At 38.3% G+C, this 25,675-nt stretch overlaps 1 protein-coding gene across 10 annotated transcripts in view; it reads left to right on the plus strand.

Moving 5' to 3' along the window:
• Positions 1–208: 208 nt before the first annotated feature.
• LIN52 (lin-52 DREAM MuvB core complex component) overlaps positions 209–25,675 on the plus strand; it is a 107,303-nt gene continuing 81,836 nt past the window's right edge. For 5 of the 10 annotated variants that reach the window (XR_004960923.1, XR_004960924.1, XR_004960925.1 and 2 more), the window contains exons 1-5: positions 209–416; positions 4,818–4,892; positions 6,088–6,125; positions 10,096–10,162; positions 12,537–12,620. Coding sequence is in view for 2 of the 10 variants with exons in the window: in XM_036272480.1 (XP_036128373.1) it covers positions 386–416; positions 4,818–4,892; positions 6,088–6,125; positions 10,096–10,162; positions 12,537–12,620 (295 nt within the window). In the remaining 8 variants the exon portion in view is untranslated. The remainder of the gene's footprint in view (positions 417–4,817; positions 4,893–6,087; positions 6,126–10,095; positions 10,163–12,536; positions 12,621–25,675) is intronic. The other 5 variants (XR_004960921.1, XR_004960920.1, XR_004960918.1 and 2 more) reach the window with 1 other exon arrangement.

The raw sequence follows: 25,675 nt of genomic DNA on the forward strand, positions 1-25,675 counted from the left end.
GTGAAAGAGCTCTCGCCCCTATCCCACCTCAGCAAATTCTGTTGGCGGAGGTAGGGAAGACGCCCCTAACTTGGGTGCTCTATATTCAGCACTCAGGGAAGCCGCCCCCTAGCCGGGAACCCTGATTGGCCACAGGCATGAGTGCGGCCCCACCCCCTCACTGAGGAAAGTAAATAAAACCTTCCTAGAATTTTGCCGGCGCTCCACCACATCCTGAGTGTGAAGGGGTGTGGCCAGCATCGGGGGCGGGGTCAGTCAAAGATTGCCCTATTGAGGCGTGGTGGGGGGGGCGAGATGGGACTAGGAGTTGGGGATAGGGTTTCTCTTTGGGGGCGTGGCTTGTGGGTCCTAGCTTTCCCGCCGACGGTTGGCCACATCACGTGACATGGGTTGGAAGATGGCGTCTCCCACAGAGGGTAAGAGCCGGTTTAGGGATCCTTCGCCTGCTTCCCCGGCGGCTTCCGCCCATCGAACTTACACTTCTTTCTTGAGCTCCTCTCTTTCCCTTCCACTTCTCTTCCTTGGGATGCAGGTGCGTCTTCAGTTCTCCGATTCTTCGTAGCTGCTCCGGAGGTGCCCAGTTTCTCTGCTGTGTATCAGACGGGTGGAGGCGGACACCCACGAGAGACCCATCCCCGGCCCTGCCGCTCCCTTAGCGCCAGCTTCACTAAGGGCGGAGGAGGAGATACTGCTGGGGGAAAGGATGTGCCTTATTGTAGCTTTCTTCTGGGGCGCCCCATTGAAGGGGTCGGTTTTCTTATCTTTGATCATGTGGAACGATTTTCTCCAGCCCTAGCTGGGATTGGTGGCTGACTTCATCCTGGGACTGAACCGCAAGGGAAACAGATTTCTTTCTCTCCAGATTGGTACTATTGTCCTGGAAGCTAGAGAATTGGGGGACCTTCCTGGCCCCTCGCCATAAGAGTCCCAAGGAAAATGGGAATTGAGCTTTTTAGTGTAGTCTTGTACACGTCTCAGCCTCTCATGCTTCTGCTGTATGTTTCCTCAGGCTGAGTGAATGAACGTTTTCTGCTTGTATATTGTCTAAGATGCAAGTCATCTTAGCAGCTAAGTGCTTTTGGTGTACTCATGTGCTTTTGCACCCGATTCTTCTTTAGAGAGTTAGGGTCTTACAGTCATTTCTGAACTCAGTTTTTGCTTCTACCGCCCCCATCCCCACATCCATTTCATTGATACGTAGTTTATCCTCCTCAAACTCGCACATTTTGTGTTTGGAAGGAAATCTTGGAAGTTCATTTCAGGAATGAGGAAATTGAGGGCAAGAAAGCTGTATTGACCATCTACTATACGACAGGCATAATGCTAGGTGCTTTGGGAGAGGAAAAGATTAATCAGACATGTAAACTCTTGCAGTTTCAGGTCTTATTTTAGATGTCACCTCGGGAGAGGCTTTCTCAGAACACAGTATCTAGATTTGCCTCTTTTCACCACTGTTCAGTGTTTTAGTACTTTCATTGTCAGCATAGTTATTCTATTAACTTTGCCCCTCTCACACAGGATTATAAATTCTATGTCTGTCTTGTTCATAATTGAAAGAATGGTTTGATATATACATAAATAATATGTTACTTTGGCTTCAGTTTCAAAGTAAATTGAGTCTTAAGTTTTTTGAGTGCAGGTAGACTGTATAAGAAATTATGGGTGTTCAGAGTCAAAAGAGATTCTCCTGCCTGGGTGCCCTCCAGTTAAAATGTCTTTCTCTAGCCAGGAAAAAAAGGGGAGGGGTGGCATTTAATAGTTAGCTAAGGGAATGGGGAGTTATTGTTTAATGAGTACAGAGTTTCAGTTCGGGAGGGTGAAAAAGTTCTGGAGATGGATTGTGATGATGGTTGTACAACATTGGAATGTACTTAATGACACTTAAAGATGGTTAAAATGGTAAATTTTTTCATGTATATTTTACCATAATTAAAAAAAAAATCTAAGTGACAGTAGGAGTAATTTCTGTCAAAAATTTTAGTTTATTATGAGTTTAGTTAATTTTAGTTTATTTATAAGTTTTAGAGATTTTATTTTATTTTTTTCTTTATTGTTTAGAAAGAGGAAGGGAGAGGGTGAGAGAAATGGAAACATTGATGAGAGAGAACATTGATTAGCTGCCTCCTGCATGCCATCCATTGGAGATTTGGCCCACAACCTCAGCATGTGCCCTGACTGGGAATTGAACCAGCAACCTCTTGGTGCATGGGTCAATGCTCAACCACTGAGCCACACCAGCCTTACAGTTTTGGAGATTTTAGAGCTGTGTTCCTTGTGTTTGATTCATCTCCCCTCTTCTCTCAATTTCTTTTCCTTTCTTTAGCTGGGAAGAATATTGGAAACATTATATATTTTTTCCTTTGATCTAGCCATCTCCATTGTTACTTTGCACTCTTTATTTGAAAAAGTTTTTGGTCTCATCTTTTACAAAGTTTCATTCCTCCACCTAATTTTTTTTTAATCTGACAAAATCACATCTAGCACTTTGAACTTAAATTCAGTTTCTAAATAAGTATATTATCCTAAAATATTCCATTGCCTAGCTCTCTCACTTCTATTTTTAGTGTATCTGTCCTTGTCTTTAAAATTTAATTCAAATAATGTTGATTTGAAAAGGACGAGGTCATTTACTCATTTGTCTTTTTCTTTTTTAATTGAGTGATGTTTTAATTGGGATCAATTTGTTGTTCCAATTATTTATGTATCATTGGTTGATTCTTGTATGTGCACTGGCTGGGGAATCAAACCTGAAACCTTGTTTTATTGGGATGACACTCTAACCAACTGAGCTACCTGGCCAGGGCCTCATTTGTCTTTTTAATACTAAATTTGCTAGGACTTTTTTGAAAAGGAGAAAACGAAATCAAGGAAAGCCATGTAATTACTTAATTTATGAGAGTAAGACTCACAGCAGAGTCTGAGTTATGCCTCCTATTGTGGTTTTCATAAGGCCACCCTTGTTCGTTATTGGCTTCTACCTGCAATAAGTTTATTTTTGTTATGGTTGACTTCCCATTTGTAACATTCCTTGGAATTTGAAAATTTATACTTTGTGTTGCACACAAATTTTCTTTCTTACCATTTTTGGATGCTTTAATTAAGGCAATTTATTAGGGTTCTGTTCTTGACCAATTAGAATGCCACTGGAATTTTTCTTAAAATATTTGGGAGAAAAATTCAATTTAGAGAAAAGTTCATATTGAACTGGGGAGTGAGTCCATAGCCTTTTTCCCCTCCTTAGATTTCAAAAGATGTAGCTTATCAGAAAATGTTAAAAACTATTTGTGTAATTAAATGAAATAATTTATGCAACTAGTTAGCATACTGAACATACAGTATGTACTCCACAAATGTTAACTGTTGTTGTTAATATCCAGTATCTATTGTGTGCCCAAGCAAGTGTGGAGAGGAAATGATGTCAAAGAATTAGGCTGGATCATGTAGGATTTTATAGTGCATGGTAGATACAAATTTACAAATTTAGCTGGGAAGAAGTTCTTTAAGCTGGAGAGTGACATGAACTGATTGGCATTTAAAAAAAAATCAGTTCTAGCTACTTTGTGAATAGATTTGGGGTTATGGAGGGGAAAGGGTAAGAATGAGAAAAAGGAGACCTTTTAAAAAGTTATTGAGGTGGTCCTGGAGACTACTTGGTTAATTAATTTGGTTTCAGGGTGTATTTTGGAGCTAGAAACTAGTGGATTTACAAATAGTTGGTTATGAAAGGGTAAAGGAAAGGGAGGCATGAAGAATGGATGGCATCTGTGTTTTTGAGAACTGGGGTTCGTGGTAGTGCAATTTCTTGAGATCTAGAGGCCTGGAAGAGTATGTTTTGAACATATTAGAAATAAGGGATTTTCAAACATGTAAATAGAGAGAGATGTCAAATAGCTAGTTAGATATATAACTCTGAAGTTCAGGGAAAGATTGGGACTGGAAATAAATAAATATAAATATGGCATGGTAAAAGTTATGGGATTAGAGGAGATCTTCTTAGGAGACTTTAGGTAGAGAGTGAAACCAGCTTAGAATGGAGACTGAGGAAGGGGTCAGTGAGGAAGGAGAAAAAGCAGCATAGTGGTTTTATAGAAGCTGGAAGTAGACTGTTTCAAGGAGAGTGGTCAGTGGGTGAAAGCTGCAAAGAGATAACATAAAAGAACAGAGAAGTTACCTCTGGATTTAGCCACATAGGTCAGAGATAACCTTGAAAACAGCAGTTTCCATGTATATAGAAACAGAAGCCTGATTGTCATGGGTTAAGGAGCGAATGCGAGGTGAGGAAGTGGAGACAGCAGGATAGACAGACAACTCAAGGACTTTTGAGTGAAGGAGTAGTGAGGAGGTAATAGGGTCAAGGAAGAGTTTTTTCAAAGAAGGAAAATTCTAGAGCAGGCTTGCTTACTGTTGAGTATGAGCCAGTAGAGATAGTAGAAACTGATTGTTCAAGAAAGATATTATTCATGATGTCTTTGACAGAGCAAGAGAAGATAGAATTTAGAACCCTAGTTTTTCTTGAGAGCAGGGATACTTAATTGATTGTAACTGGAGGAAATTCTAAGAGTATGAGTGAAGGTGCAGGGGATTTTGCTGATACTCATTTTTTCTAACACCTCACTGAAACATGAGAGATCAGAAAAGTGAGGTTTGACGAGGCAGAATAATTCATTTGTATAACATTTATTTGTAGTTATAGAACTCAGATATCTAGACTTCCAGGTCAGTATTCCAGTATGTTATGTTCTATGTTATTGAAATGTTTTAAAATATAAATTAACATGTTTTGTATCTTCTTGGTTCATCTGGGTGTTTTGTTCTAGGGACGGATCTGGAAGCATCTTTGTTAAGTTTTGAAAAACTTGACCGTGCCTCACCAGACCTTTGGCCAGAACAATGTAAGTTTTTTATTTCTTTATGTCAGAATCAATGCAGGAGAACCACTGCTACATTGAGGGAGATTTTTGAAGAGGTATCATTAAGTGTAATATTAAATTTTTAATTTTACTTCAAAGGGATGAAAATGAATTCTGTGATCCAACGTTAAGAATAGATATTTGGAGGTTTAATTTTTTCAGGACACAATGCAACTTGGGAAATGATAGGGATCCTTTAAAAAAATAATTTTTTAAAAATATCTCTCATAAGTTCAGACAATACAGAGATATGTAATGTATTTCCTCATCCCTTAAAGCACTCTTATAAAATCACCATTAATAGTTTGGTGCAATCCTTTTGACCTTTTTTTATACTTATTCAAATAAGCAATTACATATGTATTTTTAAATATATAGAGTTTTTTTGTTTTGTTTTGTTTTGTTTTTGTTGCGGGGGGTATAACAATGGGGTCATATGTACATGGTTTACTGCTTAACTTATTCCACCTAGTAGGAGTAAGTTATGAATGGATTCTTTCATGTCAGTAGGTGTGGACCTACTTCATTCTTTTAAAGTATTTCAATGTATAGCTGTACTGTAGTTTATGTATTCATACCCTATTTGGAAACTGAAATTATATCCAATTTTTGATATTATAAATTAATAATTTTCTTGCACAAATAGCTTTGTGCACATGGAAGAGGATGACTGTATGAGAGCGCCCATTTACTTACATGGTAGCTGATATTGAATGTTACTGATCTTTATTTTTAGTTTGTATTTCTCTAAGTGAAATTGAACATTTTATTTTTAAATACCTATTTTTTATTTTTCTGTGTGTGTGTGTGTGTGTTTTTTTTTTAATGATTCTTCCCATAAGACATTTAAATAAACAATTGAATTGGCAGAACAGCATACTTATAAAGGAAAATTAAACTTTTATTTGGTAAGAGATACTGTATCTTACCACCCACCCATTCAGCTAGTTCCTGATCCTTCAATGTTTTATTGAGCTATTTTCTCTGAGAAGCTTTTTCTGTATCTTCTTTTTTTGGTGGTGGTGGTGGTGATCGTGGTGGTGATTATTACTTAAGTAATATAGTTATTGACAGGAAGTTCCTTGAAGACAAGGCTGTTTTCTTATTATTTTAATCCTCTATGTCTGGGACACTAAAATGTTTATTGAATAAATAATGTTGTATTTTTTCTTTTTAGTACCAGGTGTTGCTGAATTTGCAGCTTCTTTCAAGAGTGTAAGTAATATTTTACTTACCTAATGAAGTTTATCCACTGTTTTGCTCCTTGGTAAAAGCTCAAATGTCTCTTCTTTCTTTGTTTTCAAAAATAATGTCATGGTCTTTAAATCACTTTGTAACTACAGCCCTGGAAATCTGTTTATATTATTGTCAATTGATGATAATGTCTTCCTCGGTCCAAAGCTCTGTTTTGGCATTTTGACCTTTGTCTATTAGCCTCTTTGCTTAGCTGGAAAGCTTTTAATGTAAGGCAGTTGAAATATTTAATGTAATGCCAGCATTCTTTTTGCCCAAACTATGATCTTGAAGCTTTTCTTTTTTGTTTATGTGATGTATTATGACCTTAACTTATACCTCCTTAGAGGATTTTTTAAATTTCTCAGTGGTTCACAGAAACTGAAGGAAGATGTCCATTAGAGCCATAACTTTTCTGCTTCCAGGACAGCAGGCACTGTGCTAAATGCTATACATATGTTCTCTTCTATATTCCCACAGCCCAGAGAATATGATGATTATAATATTAGCTACCACTTACATGGTAGTGCCATGTGCCAGGCACTGTTCTAAGCACTTTACATATATTTTTTTAATCTGCACAAAACTATATGAGGCCTTTTACAGGCACAGAGAAAGTAAGTGGGTTACCCAAGGTTATAGGCTATACATGGCAGAATCGGGCTTTGAATCCATTAGTCTTATTACTAGCATCCACTTTTTTTTTTTTTTCAATCCTTACCTGAGGACATGCTTGAGAGAGAGAAAGAGAAAATGGATGTGTGATGAGAGAAACATCAATTGGTTACCTGCCATAAGCTTCCCAACCGGGGATCAAACCTGCAACCCAGGTTTGTGCCCTTACAGGGAATCAAACTAGCAAACCTTTTGGTGCACAGGACAGTGTTCAACCAACTGAGCCTGTCCAGCTGGGCTAGCATCCACACTCTTAACATCACGCTTAGAAGCATTTCAGCCCAATGTTAAAAGCACTGACTGACAGAGATACTTGAAAGATAAGTTACTTGCTTAAGTCCTAGTGGGTGATAGGCCAGGACTTGAATGCCAGCCTGTCTGATTAAAAGGCTCATACTCTCCATTAAACCATAACATTGGGGATTTGTAATATAACATTTACAGTACCTTACTATATGCTCAGCATTCTGTAATCAATATTAGAGTTAAAGGTACTGAATTAAATGCTAAGGTCCCTCTGGACCTGTGGCTTTCAGGTCCGATGAAAGTATTTGTTCAGAGGGAGTCTGACTTCGTAGCCTCTTTCATTTTTTTCAAGAGCTAAGGTTGTATATAAGCTGGCCTGTGCTCCATTAGCATTCAGTAAGACCTAAGTAGGAGGAGTTCAGAATAGCGTAGGGCTTTGGAGTCAGACACTCTTGGATTTGAATCCTGCATCTGCTTCTTACCTATCTGTGACTTCAGCAAGATTTCTGACATTTTTGAGCCTTAGTTTTCTCATCTGAAACTATGTCATAGGATTCTTTATTTTATTTTATTTTATTTTTTTATCCTCACCCGAGGACATTTTTCCATTTTTTGTTCAGGTAGAGTGGGAGGGAGAGAGAGGAACAGAGAGAGAGAGAGAACATCGATGTGAAAGGAACACATCGAGTGGCTGCCACCCGCACAACCGACCAGGGCCGGGGACAAACTGCAACCGAGGCACGCACCCTTAGCGGGAACCGAACCCGGGTCTCTCAGGACCGCAGGCCGACGCTCTAACCACTGAGCCAAACCGGCCAGGGCCGTCATAGGATTCTTAATGCCATAGGGCATGTTAAACACTTTGCATTGTATCTGGGACATAACAATACATGGTAGCTATTATTATTAGATCAGCTTTTGTCTAGTAGATGGAGTAGAAAGTACCTGATTTAATTTTCTTACATTCTCATTCATAGTAACTTTTCAGTTTAGTTAAGTGTATTTGGTAACAACTAAATATTTTGAGTTGTAAATAAAATTAAGTGGTTTTTAAATAACTTTAATATAGTATTGTATTTTTTAAAAATCTGATTAAGTAGCTATACCATTTCCCTAGAAGTATGCACATATATATTGAGTTTTGATTCTAGGGGTTTGGAGTCATCCCAGGACTCCAGGGTAAGATCCCCTGGGATAATCTTTTTCCAGAAATGGTGAATTTGACCTAGAGCTTTCTTTTTTTTTTGTACAGATAGAGTGGGAGGGAGAGAGAGGAAGGGAGAGAGAGAGAGAAACATTGACGTGAAGGGACACATCGAGTGGCTGCCACCCACACGACCAACCAGGGCCGGGGACAAACTGCAACCGAAGTACGTGCCCTTAGCGGGAACCGAACCCGGGTCTCTCCGGACCGCAGGCCGACACTCTAACCGCTGAGCCAAACTGGCCAGGGCTGACCTAGAGCTTTCTAGGGAAGGTAGTACAGAGTAGTAGTTTCTGAACTCACACTACGTGGATTTTGAATGTTGGCTCCACCAGCTGTGTGACCTGAGCCAAGTGATTTATAATCTGCTTGTACATTTCATTTTTTTTCATTTGTAAAATGAAAGGGTAGTAATACCTGCTTCATAGGGTTGATTTGGAAATTAAATGACATAATGCATGTAAGTGTTTTGCTTGTCCCATAGTGCCAAGTAAATGTTAATTTTTTAAAAAGTAAAAGGGCTCAAAGTTGAAGTAATGTTTCTCAACTGCACCCCTACCTGCACAACAGAATCATTAGTATGCAGCTGTGGAGACTTTAAAAAATACATATGTAATGCCCAGCTGGTGTGGCTCAGTGGTTGTGCGGCAACCCATGCACCAAGAGGTCACTGGTTTGATTCCTGGTCAGGGCACATGCCCAGATTGTGGGTCTGATCCCCAGTGGGGAGCATGTAGGAGGCGGACAGTCAATGTTCTCTCTCATCAATGTTTCTCTCTCTCTCTCTCTCTCTCTCTCTCTCCCACTTTCCTTTCCTCTCACTCTAAAATCAATAAAGAAAAAAAAATACATATGTAATGTCCATAATGTCCTTTGCTCTGTTCTCTTCACTGCACCCTCCCCCAACCACTGATATTCTAAATCAGTGCATCTAGGGTATGGCCAGGTCATTTGTATTTTTTGTTGTTACATCATAGATGATTCTTACATACAACTAGGATTGAAAACTGTTGCCCAAAGCTATTCTAAGAATGGGCTCTTTCAAATTTTGTAAGTTCACTTTCAGAAATGAGAAGATAACTTAAAATTCTTAAGTTTTCTAAAACATCTACCATAAAATGAAATTTCAAGTGATGATCATTACGGTCTTCTTGCAGATTGAGGATTTTCTCATTCTCCATTCTTCTTTGAATCTTCTCTGCTAGAGAATGTTACTGATCATTATTTCAAATGTTTCAGTTGGAGGCTTTCACCAGACTGAGTTTAAAATAATTGCTATGCTAGCCTGTTATGCATAAAACAGTAACAGTAGTCAGAATGAATTCTTCCAAGATCATTTCTCTGAGACCAACTTTAAGGATGAGCAGTATGCCCTGGCCGGTTTGGCTCAGCAGTTGGAGCGTTGGCCCGAGGTCCAGAGAGACCCGGGTTCAGTTCCCGCTAAGGGCACGTAACTCGGTTGCAGTTTGTCCCCGGCCCCGGTTGGGGTTGTGCGGGAGACAGCCGCTCAATGTGTCCCTTTCACATTGATGTTTCTCTCTCTCTCTCTCTCTCTCTCTCTCTCTCTCTCCCCTTCCCTCCCTCTCTGAACAAAAATGGGAAAATGTCCTCTGGTGAGGATTTAAAAAAAAAGGATGAGCAGTATTATTTTGTAAGGTGACTATAGGCTATATCTGAATCTGGAGAAATCTGGGTTTTAGAAAGTATAATTTGCCAGTATTTTCCAACAACCTGACTGCTGTGTGACAAGCTACTTATAAGAAGGAAGAGTGGGGTCTCTTCATATTTTGTATGTATCTGAATGGATATATACTTATTTTTTGACAGCCTATTACTAGCTCACCACCCAAATGGATGGCTGAAATAGAACGTGATGATATCGACATGTTGAAAGGTAAGCTATGCTGGTGACTTCTGAATTCTAACCTTATATTTATGTTCCCCTACAAACCACCTTCCTAGTTTTTCTCTTACTGTTCCCTTAAAAGCATTCTTTTTTTTAAATCTTCACCCAAGGATATTTTTCCATTGATTTTTAGATAGAGTTGGAGGGAGGAAGGGAGAAAGAGAGAGAAACATCTATGTGAGAGAGACACACTGATTGGTTGCCTCCCACGTGACCCTGATGGGGGCTGGGAATTAAACCTGCAACTGAATCTTGTGCCCTTGACTAGGAATTGAACCTGCAACTTTTTCATCCTCAGGTAGGAGCCAAACTGGCTAGGGCCTTTAAAGTATTCTTAGCTTCATTCATACTACCTACCTAACTATCCTTATTGATAGTTCTTCATGTCTGAATGCCTTTCTTTACTTTTCAACGTGTAGAAATCCTTCCAATTTAAGACCTGCTTATAATGATTTCTTCTGCTGCTAAATTCCTTTATTGTTACCTTTCTTTTGTATAATGCTTACAGTTAACAAAAAGCTCTCACATGAATTTTCTCATTTAATTCTCATGAAGGTGCCGTGAGTTAGATATCTAAGGTTCAAAGGTTAACTTAACCAAGATTTGTTAGAGTGAAAAATTTATTTTTTATTTTAAGTTTAGTCTCTTTCTATTATAAACAAATGCCTTATTTAGGATTTCCTGCCATATATTGTTGTCAATACTATTAATTGACAACCACTTAGTGGGTTAAGACCGGTCTTTTATTTTATTCTATCCAATCAATTTCTCCCATAAAGAATACTATAAGTGCCCTGGCTGGTTTGGCTCAGCGGTTAGAGTGTCGGCCTGAGGTCCAGAGAGACCTGGGTTTGGTTCCCACTAAGGACGTGTGCCTCGGTTGCAGTTTGTCCCCAGCACTGGCTGGTCGTGCGGGTGGCAGCCACTCAATGTGTCCCTTTCATGTTGATATTTCTCTCTCTCTCTCTTCCTCTCTCTCCCCACTCTATCTGAACAAAAAATGGAAAAAAATGTCCTCCGGTGAGGGGAAAAAAAAAGAATACTATAAATAGTGAATATTGTTGTTTGATAAATGACTTGGAACTCAACCACAAGTGGAAATTTAAATTTAAAAACATTAATTTTCCTTGATTTTTGCTCTACTTCATGTATTTATTTTTTAATCATCCTCTGATGATAAGATTCATGATGATTGTGAAGTAATAGACTGAAATGAAAGTAAAAATTGGACTCTTAAGATATTTAAGCAGCTGAACAGATCAAGAAAGTTTACTACTTATGTCAGATATTGATGAGTGTGGCATGATAAGTGGGAGAAAATAACACCTTTATTTCACTTCAAAGGTAATTCATTGTTCTCTATCAAATGCTTAAATACAGATTTCCCTCCTCCAACTATGGAAATATTAAGTCTCAAGGACATTTCTGATTCATTGTTTTAATGTTCCAAACAGACATTTATATAATATGCCATCAGTATTCATTTTCTAAGGAAACTTTAAATTTTTAATAAGGGATATGACATTATGTTTCATATAAATTGACCTGTGTCTTAAACTTAAAAGGAATTTCATGCTCTTCTATTTAAATGAAAATCTGGGGCCCAGCCACTGTGGCTCAGTGGATTGAGCATTGTCCCATGGACTAAGAGGTCCCAGTTCAATTTCTAGTCAGGGTACATGCCCGGGTTAGATGTTTCTCTCTCTCATCGATGTTTCTATCTGTCCCTTTCTCTCTCTCTCTAAAAAATCAATTAAAAAAATTTTTTTTTAAATCTGAGAAAGTAAGTTTATTTTTTAAAAGTATATTGTCTTTTTATCTGGTAAACTTAAAATTTTATAGGTATTTGATTTGAAAGGAAAGTTCGGATTAGTATTTAGTTTTTGTTTTCTAAACTTAGGGAAATGGGGGAACAGTACATGTTTTGTCACTATTTTATAGTTAATTGAAATAAAAAGATCTAATAAAAGACAGTGGAGTTAATGAATATTTTTCAAGACAGATCTGTCTGGTAGGCCTTCTCAATGCTATGTCAAATCACAAGGTTTCATGTTTTAATAGTGTATTCATTTTGTTGATAGCCAAGTGAATGTTATAAACACATAATTTGCTATTGTATTTATGCTAAGTCTCTTCTCATAGTGGGTAAGCTCAGCTGAGGCATTTTGCAGTAGTGAGAACAGTTTACTGTTGTGTGTGTAGGGGAATGATTGATTGGGTGAGGAAAAAAATGTATTTATTGTCTACTTATTTCATAGAAATTAAGCTTGAAAACTTTTATAACAAGGCTTCCCAACTCGAATGAGTTGTTACTAGAGAACAGTGGAAAGAAATGGTATTGAAATAAATGATTCTGTTTCAGAACTGGGGAGCCTCACCACAGCTAACTTGATGGAGAAGGTACGAGGCCTACAGAACCTGGCCTATCAGCTGGGGCTAGATGAGTGTGAGTACCCAGATTACATTTATTCAGGGTTGCCTATTGTGTATTTTCTGATGAGTTCTAACTGTAATACAGACGGTATCTTTATTACATTTTGTGAAAATAAGAAGTCATTGTAATCTGAAGTGTTTATGAGAGTTTACTGGAATAATTACTGAGTTTACTAGATAACAGTTATTTTTCTCTGTATAGTAAAAATATATTGGAAACCCTTTCAGTTTTAAGTGATAAAATGTCCAAAAAAACTAGCTTAAGCAAAAGAGGGACTTTATTAGTTCACATAAATCAAAATTCCAGGAGTAAAAATAGCTTTGAGGATATCTAGATCCTTGACTCTTAATGATGTCATTAGGATATGCTTTTGTTCTTGCTTTTGTTTTGCAACTTAAGGCTTTGTTTCACTCATGCATTAATCTTATTCTTTGCTACTGCAGATAGTTTTTTTCTAGAACTAGGGAAGATGGCCAAGAGGAGCTCTAATTTATGTCTTTAAATTTCATAATCCTCAAAGAAAGAACGTTTTTTCTGAACTTTCCAAAAGAAAGTTACTGGGGAGGACTCTTGACTGTTTCATCTTGGCTCACACACCTGTCCTGGAACCAGTCCTTTCGACAGGTAGCGTGAAGCATGCTGATAGATCACACCTGGGTCTTAGGTGCAGCCACAGATTGAAAGACTTAGTCTAACTCAAATCTCACGCAATGGGAGGGAACAATTGGTTCCTCAAAGGAAGGAATAGATAGTAGACCAAGAACATAATCGGCTACCATGAGTAAAGTTGTAAAAGATCTCACTTATTCATTTCTGTTCTTCATTCTTTTAGTTTAAAATTATTTCTTCATAAATTGTACCTCTTCCTATACTGTATTCATAATAAAATTAGAAAAGGAATTGTAGAAAATTTTTTCTTTGTAGTTGAAAGAGATACTCAACATAAATACAGTGGTTAGAACTTTGTTCTCAGTGGGTATCTATCTTTTCTTTATTTCCATTACTGTGATTAACAGCTGGTTTTCTTTTACCAAGAAAATATTTTTGAGTCACTTCATGAAGCAGAGAACAACAAATTGCTTTGAAATATGGTTGCTAGGTAGTCTGCTAGGTTCACTCATTGTGACCTAACTCTCCTCTGTGTACTGGTTGTATATTTCTTGCGATTAAAGTTTAAGTCTTAGTAAAATTACTAATTACCAGTTATGTCATAGATCTCCAGGGTTTATAATGAAAAAGCAAATCTTTGATTATTAAATTCATGAATGCAAGGCTTGTATAGTATAGAAATTGATTCTGTTTCTAGCTCTGGATAATAAATGCTGGATTGATCATAATGATCAATCATTTATCTCTCTGTGTCAATTTTTTTATGAAATAAATTTTGTGCTCAGTATATCAAGAAGATGCTGTATTACCAAATATATTGATCAACAGTGTTATCTCTAGTTAGTTATAGTTGAAATTGCTATAGTTTTTCTTTTTCTGCTTTTCTACAGAGAAAGATAATGAGGTGGGGTGTTCTTTTGTTTTTACTACTTTTTATTGTGGAAAATTTTAAACATACACTAAGGTAGAGGGACTAAAATAATGACCTCATGTACTCATGACTCGGCTTCAGTAGTCAACATAGGCAATCTGTTTTACTTATACCAACCTCCCATGATTATTTTAAACTAATTCTCAGGCATCATATTACCTCACTTTCAAATAACTTCATATATGATTCCAAAAGAGAAGTGAAGTACTCTCCTTCCTCTTCCTTTTTTCCTTCCTTCCTTCCTTCCTTCCTTCCTTCCTTCCTTCCTTCCTTCCTTGTTTCTCTCCTTTTCTTTCTTTCTTTCTTTCTTTCTTTCTTTCTTTCTTTCTTTCTTTCTTTCTTTCTTTCTTTCTTTCTTTCTTTTAAATGTAATCACAATTTCATTATTATTCCTAAAAAGTTTTAACAAACTTGCTTAATATAAACAAATAGCCAATCAGGATTCAGATTTTCCTGGTTGACTCATAACTGGTTTTATACAGTTTTTTTTATTATTATTATTATTTTTAAGGAGAGAGAGATAGAAAGATCCATGTGAGAGAGAAATATCGATTGGCTGCCTCCTGCATGTCCCCCACTGGGGATTGAGCCCAAAACCCTGCGTGCACCCTGACCAGGACTCAAACTGGGACCTCTCAGTTCATGGGATGTTGCCTAATCCACGGAGCCACCCCAGCCAGGCTGCAGTAAGTTTTTTTGAATCAGGATCTAAATAAGGTTTATATACTATATTTGGTTGATATGTTTCTTAAGTCTCTTTCTGGACCACAGGCCGATGCTCCAGCCACTGAGCCAAACTGGCCAGGGCTCTTAAGTCTCTTAATCTGTCAGAGTTCCACCTCCCTTTTATTTTCCCTTGTCATTTATTAAATCTAGTTATTTGTTCAGTAGAATTTTCCATATTCTGGATTTTGTTGCTTACGTCCCCATGGTAGTGCTAAATATGTTTGTCTATGCCTTTTTATTTCCTGATGGTTAGATCTAGAAGCTTGCATAGATAGATTCAGTCTTGATTTTTATTTTGGCAAGAATATTTCATAAATGGTGTATACATTCATCAGAAGGTATATAATGTTTATTTGTCTCTCTTTGTGATTTTAAGATTAATCAGTTGATAAAGGTATTGTTAGCCTGATCCTGATATATTATTTATTATAAAATTCTCCATCAGCCTTTCACTCAGAGTTTTAGCAGCCTTTGATAACTACCTAGGTCCACTATTTTATTATAGGTGGCAAAATGATAATATTCTAATTCTGTCATTCCTTTTTATCAGCTAGAATTTTTCTTTGATGGTCTTATTAACTATTTATTATTATTATCTTATTAACTATTTATTATTACCATGAAAGCTATTTTTACTGAATGACTGATTCTTTATCAATTTTTAGAATGAGTCAGTTCCTTAAGCATCAGTAAAGTCTCTTTTAATGGCTTTCCACTGAATAAAAAACTTGGTATGGTTTGTTTTAGTTTTAGTTTTTGATCTGCACAGTTAAAACCATTATTACTTTGAAGGTGTGGGGATTTGAAGTCACCTAATCAGCCACATTAAGTACTGAGCCAAAACTCTGCAACACAAATGCTCATTTCTGCCAGATATGCCCCTGAGCACAGCTGAGATTTTTCAAAATTATTTTCTCGTTCAAAATTCAATCTTATTTAAACTTCTGTAGCAGTGCTTTGCAACTGATTGTCATTTTCCTTGATCATAAGTAATTAGCTACATAGAAAATAGTTTTTAAATTTAGAATTGGAAAGAATTACATTGGTATGTATCAGACTTCTTGGATACAGTCTCTTTGTTTTATTGTGTATAGTGTATTTGCATAAAAACAAGATTTTTTTTTTGTCCTTATAGATTTTTCATCTACTCTAGGGGTTGACATTTACTTGATACCCTAATCTGGTATTTGATGTCTCTTTCTTGCATTAATTGAGAAGATGACATGGATGAAAAATAAGCAATAGGAACTGATGAATCCCCAAGGACCAGTGATCCTGTTTTCATGCAAATATCTGTACTGATAAAGATGATGGAAAGAAAAAAAATGCAAAAAATATTTGTCTTCAAAACATGATTGTTTGTCACTTCCCTAGAGTGTTGTTAAATGTTAGTATAGAAATAATGTGAACCTTCTTGGGCTGATAGTAACTAGATTGTATCTTTCAAAAGGCAAACCCTGCCCTTTGATTTGGTACATGATTATGTCTCAGATAACCCTTTTGGTTGTCCAGATTTGAGATGCAATCATTTTTTGTATAGGGGCCTCTTGGCTTGATTTGTACAGTTAATTTATATGAAATATATAGAAATATTAAAAAATTGTAAACTGCCTAACCATATAAAGAATTCCATTCCTGTTACTTCCATCTTAGTTCAGTGTCCTTCTTGTTGTTGTATGGCAACTGTTGTAGTCACCTTCTAACTGGTCTCCCTGACTCTCAGCTACCTTATTCCAGTCCATCTTGTTTGCAAATTAATTTTTCTAAAGTATCATTTCTTCTGTTTGTTCTTTGCTCATAAGTCTTTAGTAGTACTTCATTACCCATATAATAAAATTCAGATTCCTTTGCATGGCATTCAAAATATTCTACACTCTGGCCCTAGCCTGATCACTAACTAGCCTTCTTCTCCCCTACCGAAATACCATGCACTGTGCCCATTTGAAATACTTTTCCCAGAATACTTTCCCATCTTCTTAATTCTGTTCATGCTATTCCTTTTTCTCAGAAAGTCCTCCTTGACCTATTTCTAATATTATAACTTTTATTTGCCCTTCATTATTCTGCCCAGTATTTACCTCTTTTATCAGCTTTTTCTTTTCATACCTGATATAAGAAAATGAACTCTTTTGGTTTCCCAAATTACTCTAGAGCAGTTTATCTTGTATGGCACTTTTACCATTTGGGGAGATTTTTGGTACATGTCTTATCTCTTGTATTGATTATAATTATATGGTAAGAATCTTATTTTGTAACCCATAGAGTACCTGGTATATAGTAAATGTCAATGTATATTTTGAAGAATGATCAACTGCAAGTACCTTCAAGTGAAATGACAGAATTTTTCTAATGAAATCCATTGACTTAAAACTGAAAAGATAGGTCAAGATTGGCGGTGTAGGTAAACATGGAACTCGCCTCCTCCCACAACCACATCAAAATTATATCTAAACTACAGAACAACCATCATTCAGAACCACCTGAAATTGAGCTGAATGGAATCCTACAACTATGACATTCAAGAAGCAGTCACATCCAGACTGGTAGGAAGGATGGAGATCTAGACGGGCTGGTCCCACACCCATGTGTGGTGGATAAAAATCAGGAGGATACCTCGACCAGGAAGGTTCTCCTTGAGGAGTGAGGGGTCCCCGTCCCACACCAGGCTCCCAACTCAGGGTTCCAGTGCCAGGAAGAGAAGTCCCCATAACTTCTGGCTGTAAAACCAGGGGGAACCGAGGCTGAGGGAGGCTGAGGCTGCTGGAGCCCCAGGCAGCTCCTCTTAAAGGGCCTGCACACGGACTTACTCGGACTCACACCCTCCAGGCTCCAGCGTGGGGGAGGCAGCTTGAAAGGCACCAGAGACAAATGAGGAAGAACTGAGCTCTTTAGCATCAGGGTGAGAGCTAGAGTAGCAGCTTTCTCCCAGACATTCTGTCAGAGGCCGTTGTTCCTTTGGTGAGCCCTTTCCCAGGGCAGCAGACAGCCGCCATATCTGGGACTCCAGCAACCTGAGGCCCTGCCCCACCCAGCTTTCAGGCCCACCCAAGTTGTTTCCAGTGGCTTTACCATAGGATTGGCCTGTCTTGGATCCTGCTTCAGATTTTCCTAAAATCTTTCAAACAAGCAGCATCTGGTCTCAGTGAGCCCCATATCTCTCATTAATTGGCCCTGGGCCTGGCACTAGAAGCAGCCATCGGCAGATCACTTTGTAGCTTATGCTGGGTGGCCCTGGGTAGAACACAGGCAGTAGCTGATCTTGTCCCAGAGCCAGCATACCCAGTGGACAGCTTCAGACCACACCGAAGCACCACCCAACCACCTCCACAAGTGACACACTTAATGAGTGGACTCAGTGGGTACCAGTACCCTGCTGAAGTAAGTCTTGCTCTATGCGGTGGGCCCCTACATAGCTGATCCATCAAGAGGCCAGTGGTCAGTGGTCACAGCCAGTTCTTGCAGCTGAGCAGCCTGAGCAAATCCCTCCCATTGACGTGCCAACAGCAATCAAGACTCAATTATAACAGAAGGGTGTACAGTTCACTCTAGGGGTGCATCTCAAAGGCCCACCTGGGGTGATCAGGAAGGCTGTGCCACTGGATCCTACAGGACACTTACAACAATAGGCCATTCTAGGAAACCTTGGAGACGTAGCAATTCTACCTAATACATAGAAACAAATACAAGGAAGCAGCCAAAATGAGGAGACAAAGAAACATGTCCCAAATAAAATAAAAGAACAAAACTCCAAGAAAAGAACTAAACAAAATGGAGATAAGCAGTCAATCAGATGCAGAGTTCAAAGCACTAGTTATAAGAATGCTCAAGGAACTTAGTGAGAACTTCAAGGAACTTAGTGAGACCATCAACAACATAAAAAAGGACCAGTCAGAAATGAAAAATGCACTAACTGAAATAAAGAATAATTTACAGAGAATCAATGGTAGAGTAGGTAAAACCAAGAAGCAAACCATCTATTTGGAATGGAAGGAAGCGAAAAACACCCAATCAGAACAGCAAAAAGAAAAAAGGATTTAAAAAAATGAGGATAATGTAAGGAGCCTCTGAGACAACTTCAAGTGGGTCAACATCCACATCATGGGGGTGCCAGAAGGAGAGAGAGAGAGCAAGAAATTGAAAACCTATTTGAAAAAATTAATGACAGAAAACTCCCCTAACCTGGTAAAGGAAACAGACATACAAGTTCAGGAAGCACAGAATCCCAAACAAGATGAATCCAAAGAGGTTCACCCCAAAACACATCATGATCAAAATGCCAGAGGTTAAACACAGAGAAAATCTTAAAAGCAGCAGGAGAAAAGCAGTTGTTACCTGCAAAGGAGCTCCCATAAGACTGTCAGCTGATTTCTCAAAAGAAACTTTGCAGGCCAGAAAGGAGTGGCAAGAGATATTAAAGGTGATGAAAAGCAACGACCTACAACCAAGATTACTCTATCCTGCAAAGCTATCATTTAGAATCGGTAGACATATCAAGAGTTTCCCAGAAATGTTGAAGGGTCTTCTTGAAGGAGAAGAACAAAAATACTAACAATAAATTGGCAATTAATACATACCTACAACAATTGAATCTACAAACAAAACGAGCAAGCAGAACAGAAACAAACTCAGATACAGAGAACTTTTTGTTGCTTGCCAGATGGGAGGGGGATGGAGGATGGGTGAAAAAGATGAAGGAATTAAGAAGTATAAATTGATTGTTAAACTGATGAACCTCAAAGGGAGGGGGCAAGGGAGGACAGGATGAGATAAACCAAAGAACTTCTATGCATGTATGCATAACCAATGGACAGACAGTAGTGTGGGGAAGTCAGGAGGAGGGTGGAATTGGGGAGGCGGGGATCAATGGGGAAAAAACGGGGGCGGGGGACATCTGTAATACATTCAACAATAAAGATAAGTTTTAAAAAAATGAAAAGATAGACGCTTTTGGAAATTATTCCTTTTCTGTATAGTTTGTATTTTAGTGATGAAAAGAAGGTCTTGTAATATCTAGAATGTTTCCTCTTATGACAGTGGATGATCAACTGCACATAGTCAAGATAGTGTGAAGCTCGTTGATAATGGTTTGGTTCTGTTTTGTACCTAAATCCTACCTGCTCCATCACTAGTTATGACCTGTGCATGATCCTGATATAGTTTTGTAAGTTGCAACAGTACAGAGCTTGCTATATTACTAAGACCCATTGAAATATTATGAATCTTTGTTGTTGTTTTTGTTAATCCTTATCTAAGGATATTTTTTTCCATTGGTTTTTTTTTTTTTTTAAGAGAGTGGAAGTGGGGGAGGGAGAGAGAAGAGAGAGAGAAACATCAGTGTGATAGAGACACATTGATTGGTTACCTCTCGCAGGACTCTGACCTGGCCTGGGGAATCAAACCTGCAACCCAGGTGCATGCCCTTGACTGGAATCAAACCCATGACCTTCGGTCCCCTGGTCGATGCTCTAACCACTGAGCAAACTTGCCAGGGCATTGTGAATCTTACTGAATACTACTACTTCTCCACAGTTTTTACCCATATTCCCCATCACTTAAGGATACAAACTTTTTAGTAGTCATGCACATTACCTATTCAATAGCTATATTAAAAATATTTTAAAATAGAATGTGAAAATTGGGAAGGTAGCAAGTCATGCCATTTCAAACTAGAGCTAAAGCATGGGGCTCTGATGAATTGTTATTTTTTCTTTTTCTTTTTTAATAACAGCTTTTTGGAGATATAATTTATATACGCTACAATTCACTTTTTTTTAATCCTCACCCGAGGACGTTTTTGCATAGAGCGAGAGGGAAAGAGAGAGGAATAGAGAGAGAGAGAAACATCGATTTGAGAGAGACACATCAACTGGTTGCCGCCCACACGACCCAACCAGGGTAGGGACAAACTGCAACCGAGGTACGTGCCCTTAGCGGGAACTGAACTCAGGTCTCTCTGGTCCGCAGGCCAATGCTCTAACCACTGAGCAAACCAGCCAGGACCAATTCACTTTTTTTATAGTGTGCAATTCGATGATTTTTTAGTATATTCAGAGTTCTAGCAACACAGTCACTTTTCATCACTACCAAAAGAAACTCTACCCATTAGCAGTCACTCCCATTCCCCTTCCTTCACCCCAAGCTCTACAGGCATAAGAGTGGGACTAATAAATGAGTAGGACTAAATGAGTTGAGTAAAGTTGCAGGATATAAGGTGCTTACAAAAAAATTGTATTTATCTACAGTAGCTAATCTTTCTGTCTATGAATTTGTCTAGCCTGGACATTTCATATAAATGGAATCATGCAATATGTGGTCTTTTGTGACTGTTTTTCTTCACTTAGCATGTTTTCAGTACTCTATGTTGTAGCATGTATCAGTTATTTCTTTTTTGGCTGAAGAATATTGTATAGATAGAGTTATTCATTAGTTACCCACATTATATTTACCCACCAGTGGATGGATGTTTGAGTTATTTCCACTCTTTGGTTGGTATGAATAATGCGGCTATGAACTTCACATACAAGTGTTTATGTGGTCAAATCTTTTCATTCTCTTGAGTTTTATAACTAGGGGTGAAATTTCTGGGTCATATGGTAAACTATATCTGACCTTTGAGGAACTGTCAGACTGTTTAAAATACTGGGTGTACCAGCAGTGTATGAGGGTTCCAGTTTCTCCACATCCTTGCCAATACTTGTTATTTTTTGTTTAAAGAAATTATCATATCCATCCTAATGGATGTGAAGTGGTATCTCATTGTGATTTGGAATTACATTTGCCTAATAACTAATGATATTGTGTATGTTTTCATGTGCTTACTGGTCAGTTGTATGTCTTCTTGGAAAACTATTTATATCCTTTGTCCACTTTTAAACTGAGTTATTTGTGTTTTTATTATTGAATTGTTTCTTTTGTTGCTTGTATTTTGGTGTCATACCTAAGAAACCATTGCCTAATCCAAGGTCCCAAAGATTTATTGCTTATGTTTTCTTTTAAGAGCTTAATCGTTTAGCTCTTACATTTAGGTCTTTGATCCATTTTAAGTTAATTTTTATACATGGTGTGAGGTACAGATCCAAATTCATTCTTTTGCTCTGGATATTCACTTGTTCCAGCACCATATCTTGAAAAGACTATTTTTTTCCCATTGAATTGTCTTAGCATTCTTGTAAAAAAATCAATGAACCATAAATATGAGGGTTAATTTCTGGACTTTCAATTCTGTTCCATTGATCTATACTTTTATTCTATGCCAGTACCTCACTATCTTTTTTTTTTTTTTTTTAATCCTCACCCGAGGATATTTTTCCATTTTTTTGTACAGATAGAGTGGGAGGGAGGGAGAGGAAGGGAGAGACAGACAGAAACATCGACGTGAAAGGGACACATCAAGTGGCCGCCTCCCGCACCACCCAACCACGGCCGGGGACAAACTGCAGCCAAGGTACATGCCCTTAGTGGGAACCGAACCCCGGTCTCTCTGGACCTCAGGCCAATGCTCTAACCGCTGAGCCAAACCGGCCAGGGCCACCATAGTTTTTTAAAAGGAACGTTTTATTGTAAGCAGATTGAAACTTCCCCATTTAAACTTGATACATCCCAGTAATCTACACTGATGAAGTTCTGTGCACCAGAAACTATATGATACAACTTTCTTTGGTGGTTGTACCAAAGAAAAGCTTCTGCTTCAAGCTAGCTTATGGTATAGTAGATATCTTTACCTTCTAGTCATGTGGTTTTTGAAAAAGTGGCCATTTATAGTTAGAAATCTAAATAAAATTCTAAAGAACATTTAGCTCTTTTAATTTTTAAATTTTAATTCATGAAGGAGGGCAGGGAGAGGATAATTGGCACTCTTATACCCTAACTATTCTTCACTGTGGCCCGACTTCAGAGTTATAAGGTCTGTTCAGTCCTACCTCTGTCTATAATAGTTAAAAGTTAGATTAACTGCACTTGACTGACTGACTGAAGAGAAAAACCATTTAGCCTTTAACCTCTAGATGGCAGCACTAGTCTAATTATACTACTAGTTTTTCCTCTACCCTTGTCTCTTGAACTGCATTTCTGATTTAGGTACATTCGGCCCTCCATTGTCGCTGTTAATCAGTTCCAGACTCTGCCACGATGAATGAATTTCCGTAAAGTAGGATTCTTTATTTATAGATTAAGTATGTTTGCAGTTAGAGCATAGAAAACCTGTTTACAGCCCTGGCCAGTTTGGCTCAGCGGTTAAAGCGTCGGCCTGCGGTACAGAGAGACCCGGGTTTGGTTCCCGCTAAGGGCATGTACCTTGGTTGCAGTTTGTCCCCGGCCCTGGTTGGTCGTGCGGGTGGCAGCCACTCGATGTGTCCCTTCACGTTGATGTTTCTCTCTCTCTCCCTCCCACTCTATCTGTACAAAAAATGGAAAAATATCCTCGGGTGAGGATAAAAAACAACAACAAAAAAAACCTGTTTACAACCTTCTAAGTATGTTTTTTAGCATTATTAGAGCCCTCTAGACATGAAATAACACCCTTTAGTTACCATTACACTCATATTACCCAATATAAACAAAATATTAAACAAAATAAGAGAAAATAAGACATATTAGATGTTACAAATATCATATTATTATTGTACATTGAATTACACATACACAGTTATTACACAACCACTAACCTATGAAAATAGTGCAAATTGTTCGATGATGAAGCGATGAAGATGAAGAGATGTATTATACAGCAAAGAAGAGCAAGGTTACTGCTCCTCTGAAGGCACGACCTCGATAAGAGTCTTCAGGTGGTACAGTATCTTCAGCAGGTGGTGCATCGTCATCTCGATCAAATTTTTAATGAATATATTTGAAAAAACCGTGATAGAGTGAAGCCGCGAAGTCGAAGTGCGAAGTGGCGAGGGAGGACTGTAAACAGTTCTTGACTCTACCAGACTGCTTGCCTAACTTTGTTGATGCCTTGCTTGACTTTTAGTTTTTATCTTTTTTTTTTTTTTTGCCATCTTTTTTCCCCAAAACAATTCCTATTTTGAGCTATGTATTTTTTTATTTTTTTTGTTTACTATTTTATTGAATTTATTGGGGTGACATTGGTTAATAAAATTATATAGGTTTCAGCTGTACAGTTCTATAATATACTATCTGTTTATTGTATTATGTGTTCACCACCCAAAGTCATCTCCTGCCATCACCATTTCTCCCCATTTACCCTCTTCTACCTCCCCCATCACCCTTTCCCTCTGGTAATCACCAAACTGTTGTCTGTGTCTTTGAGTCTTGTTTTGTTTTTGCTTACTCCCTTCACCTTTTTCACCCAGTCCCGCAACCACCATCCCCTCTAACAGCTGTCAGTCTGTTTTCTGTATCTATGAGTCTGTTTCTATTTTGTTCATTAGATTTCACATGTAAGTGAAATCATGGTATTTGTCTTTCTCTGACTGGCTTATGTCATTTAGTATGATACTCTCCAGGTCCATCCATGCTGTTGCAAAAGGTAAGATTTCTTTCTCTTTTACGGCCAAGTGGTCTTCTAATGTGTAAATGTATCTCAGCTTTTTTACCCATTCATCTACTGATGGGCACTTGGGCTGCTTCCAAATCTTGGCTGTTTTAAATAACACTGCAGTGAACATAGGGGTGCATTTATTCTTTCAAATTAGTGTTTCGGGTTCCTTCAGATAGGTTCCCAGAAGTGGGATCACTGGGCCTGAAGCAGTTTCATTTTGAATTTTTTGATGTAACTCCATACTGCTTTCTACAGTGGCTGCATCAATCTGCATTCTTACCAACAATCCATGAGAGTTTCTTTTTCTTCACATCCTCACCAACATTTGTTGCTTATTGATTTATTGATGACAACCATTCTGACAGGTGTGAGATGATATCTCACTGTGGTTTTAATTTGTATTTCTCTGATGATTAGTGACATTGAGCAGCGTTTCATATGTCTTTTGGCTATCTGTATGTCCTCTTTGGAGAAGTGTTTGTTCAGGTCCTGTGCCCATTTTTTAATTAGATTGTTTGCTTTTTTGATGTTGAGTTGTATAAGTTCTTTAGAAATTTTGGATATTAACCCTATATCAGATGTATCATTGGCAAATGTTCCCTCATTCAGTGGGTTGTCTTCATTTTGTTGATAGTTTCCTTTGCTGTGCAAAACTTTTTTTTTTTTTTTAATCCTCACCCGAGGATATTTTTTCCATTTTTTTGTACAGATAGAGTGGGAGGGAGGGAGAGGAAGGGAGAGAGAGAGAGAAACATCGACGTTAAGGGACACATCGAGTGGCTGCCACCCGCACGACCAACCAAGGCCGGAGACAAACTGCAACCAAAGTACGTGCCCTTAGCGGGAACCGAACCCGGGTCTCTCCGGACCGCAGGCTGACGCTCTAACCACTGAGCCAAACTGGCCAGGGCCTGTGCAAAACTTTTTAGTTTGATGTAGTCCCATTTATTTTTTCTTTTGTTTTCCTTGCTTGAGCCCAACCCTCTTTAAACTTCCATTCTTACCTTTGACCTGTACCTTTGATTCGAACCCTGACATTTTACCTTGGATCCAACCTTCAACCCTTAACCTCTGACCCTTAACATTTGACCATTGGTCCTAACCTTTTACCTTTGACTCTGTGACCTGACACTTGACTTATGACTTTGATCTCTGACCTCTGACCTTTGTTCCCTCCTCTTCACCCCTACCCTTACTCTGAGCCTGAGCCCCAATCCCCTCTAAACTTCCAATCTAACCTAAAAGGGAAGTGTAGGGGAGAAAAGGGCAGTTAACATTAGATTGCTGTAGGAATGGCAG

This window comes from Molossus molossus, unplaced genomic scaffold, assembly GCF_014108415.1.
Source record: "Molossus molossus isolate mMolMol1 unplaced genomic scaffold, mMolMol1.p scaffold_m16_p_1, whole genome shotgun sequence".
Classification (NCBI taxonomy): domain Eukaryota; kingdom Metazoa; phylum Chordata; class Mammalia; order Chiroptera; family Molossidae; genus Molossus; species Molossus molossus.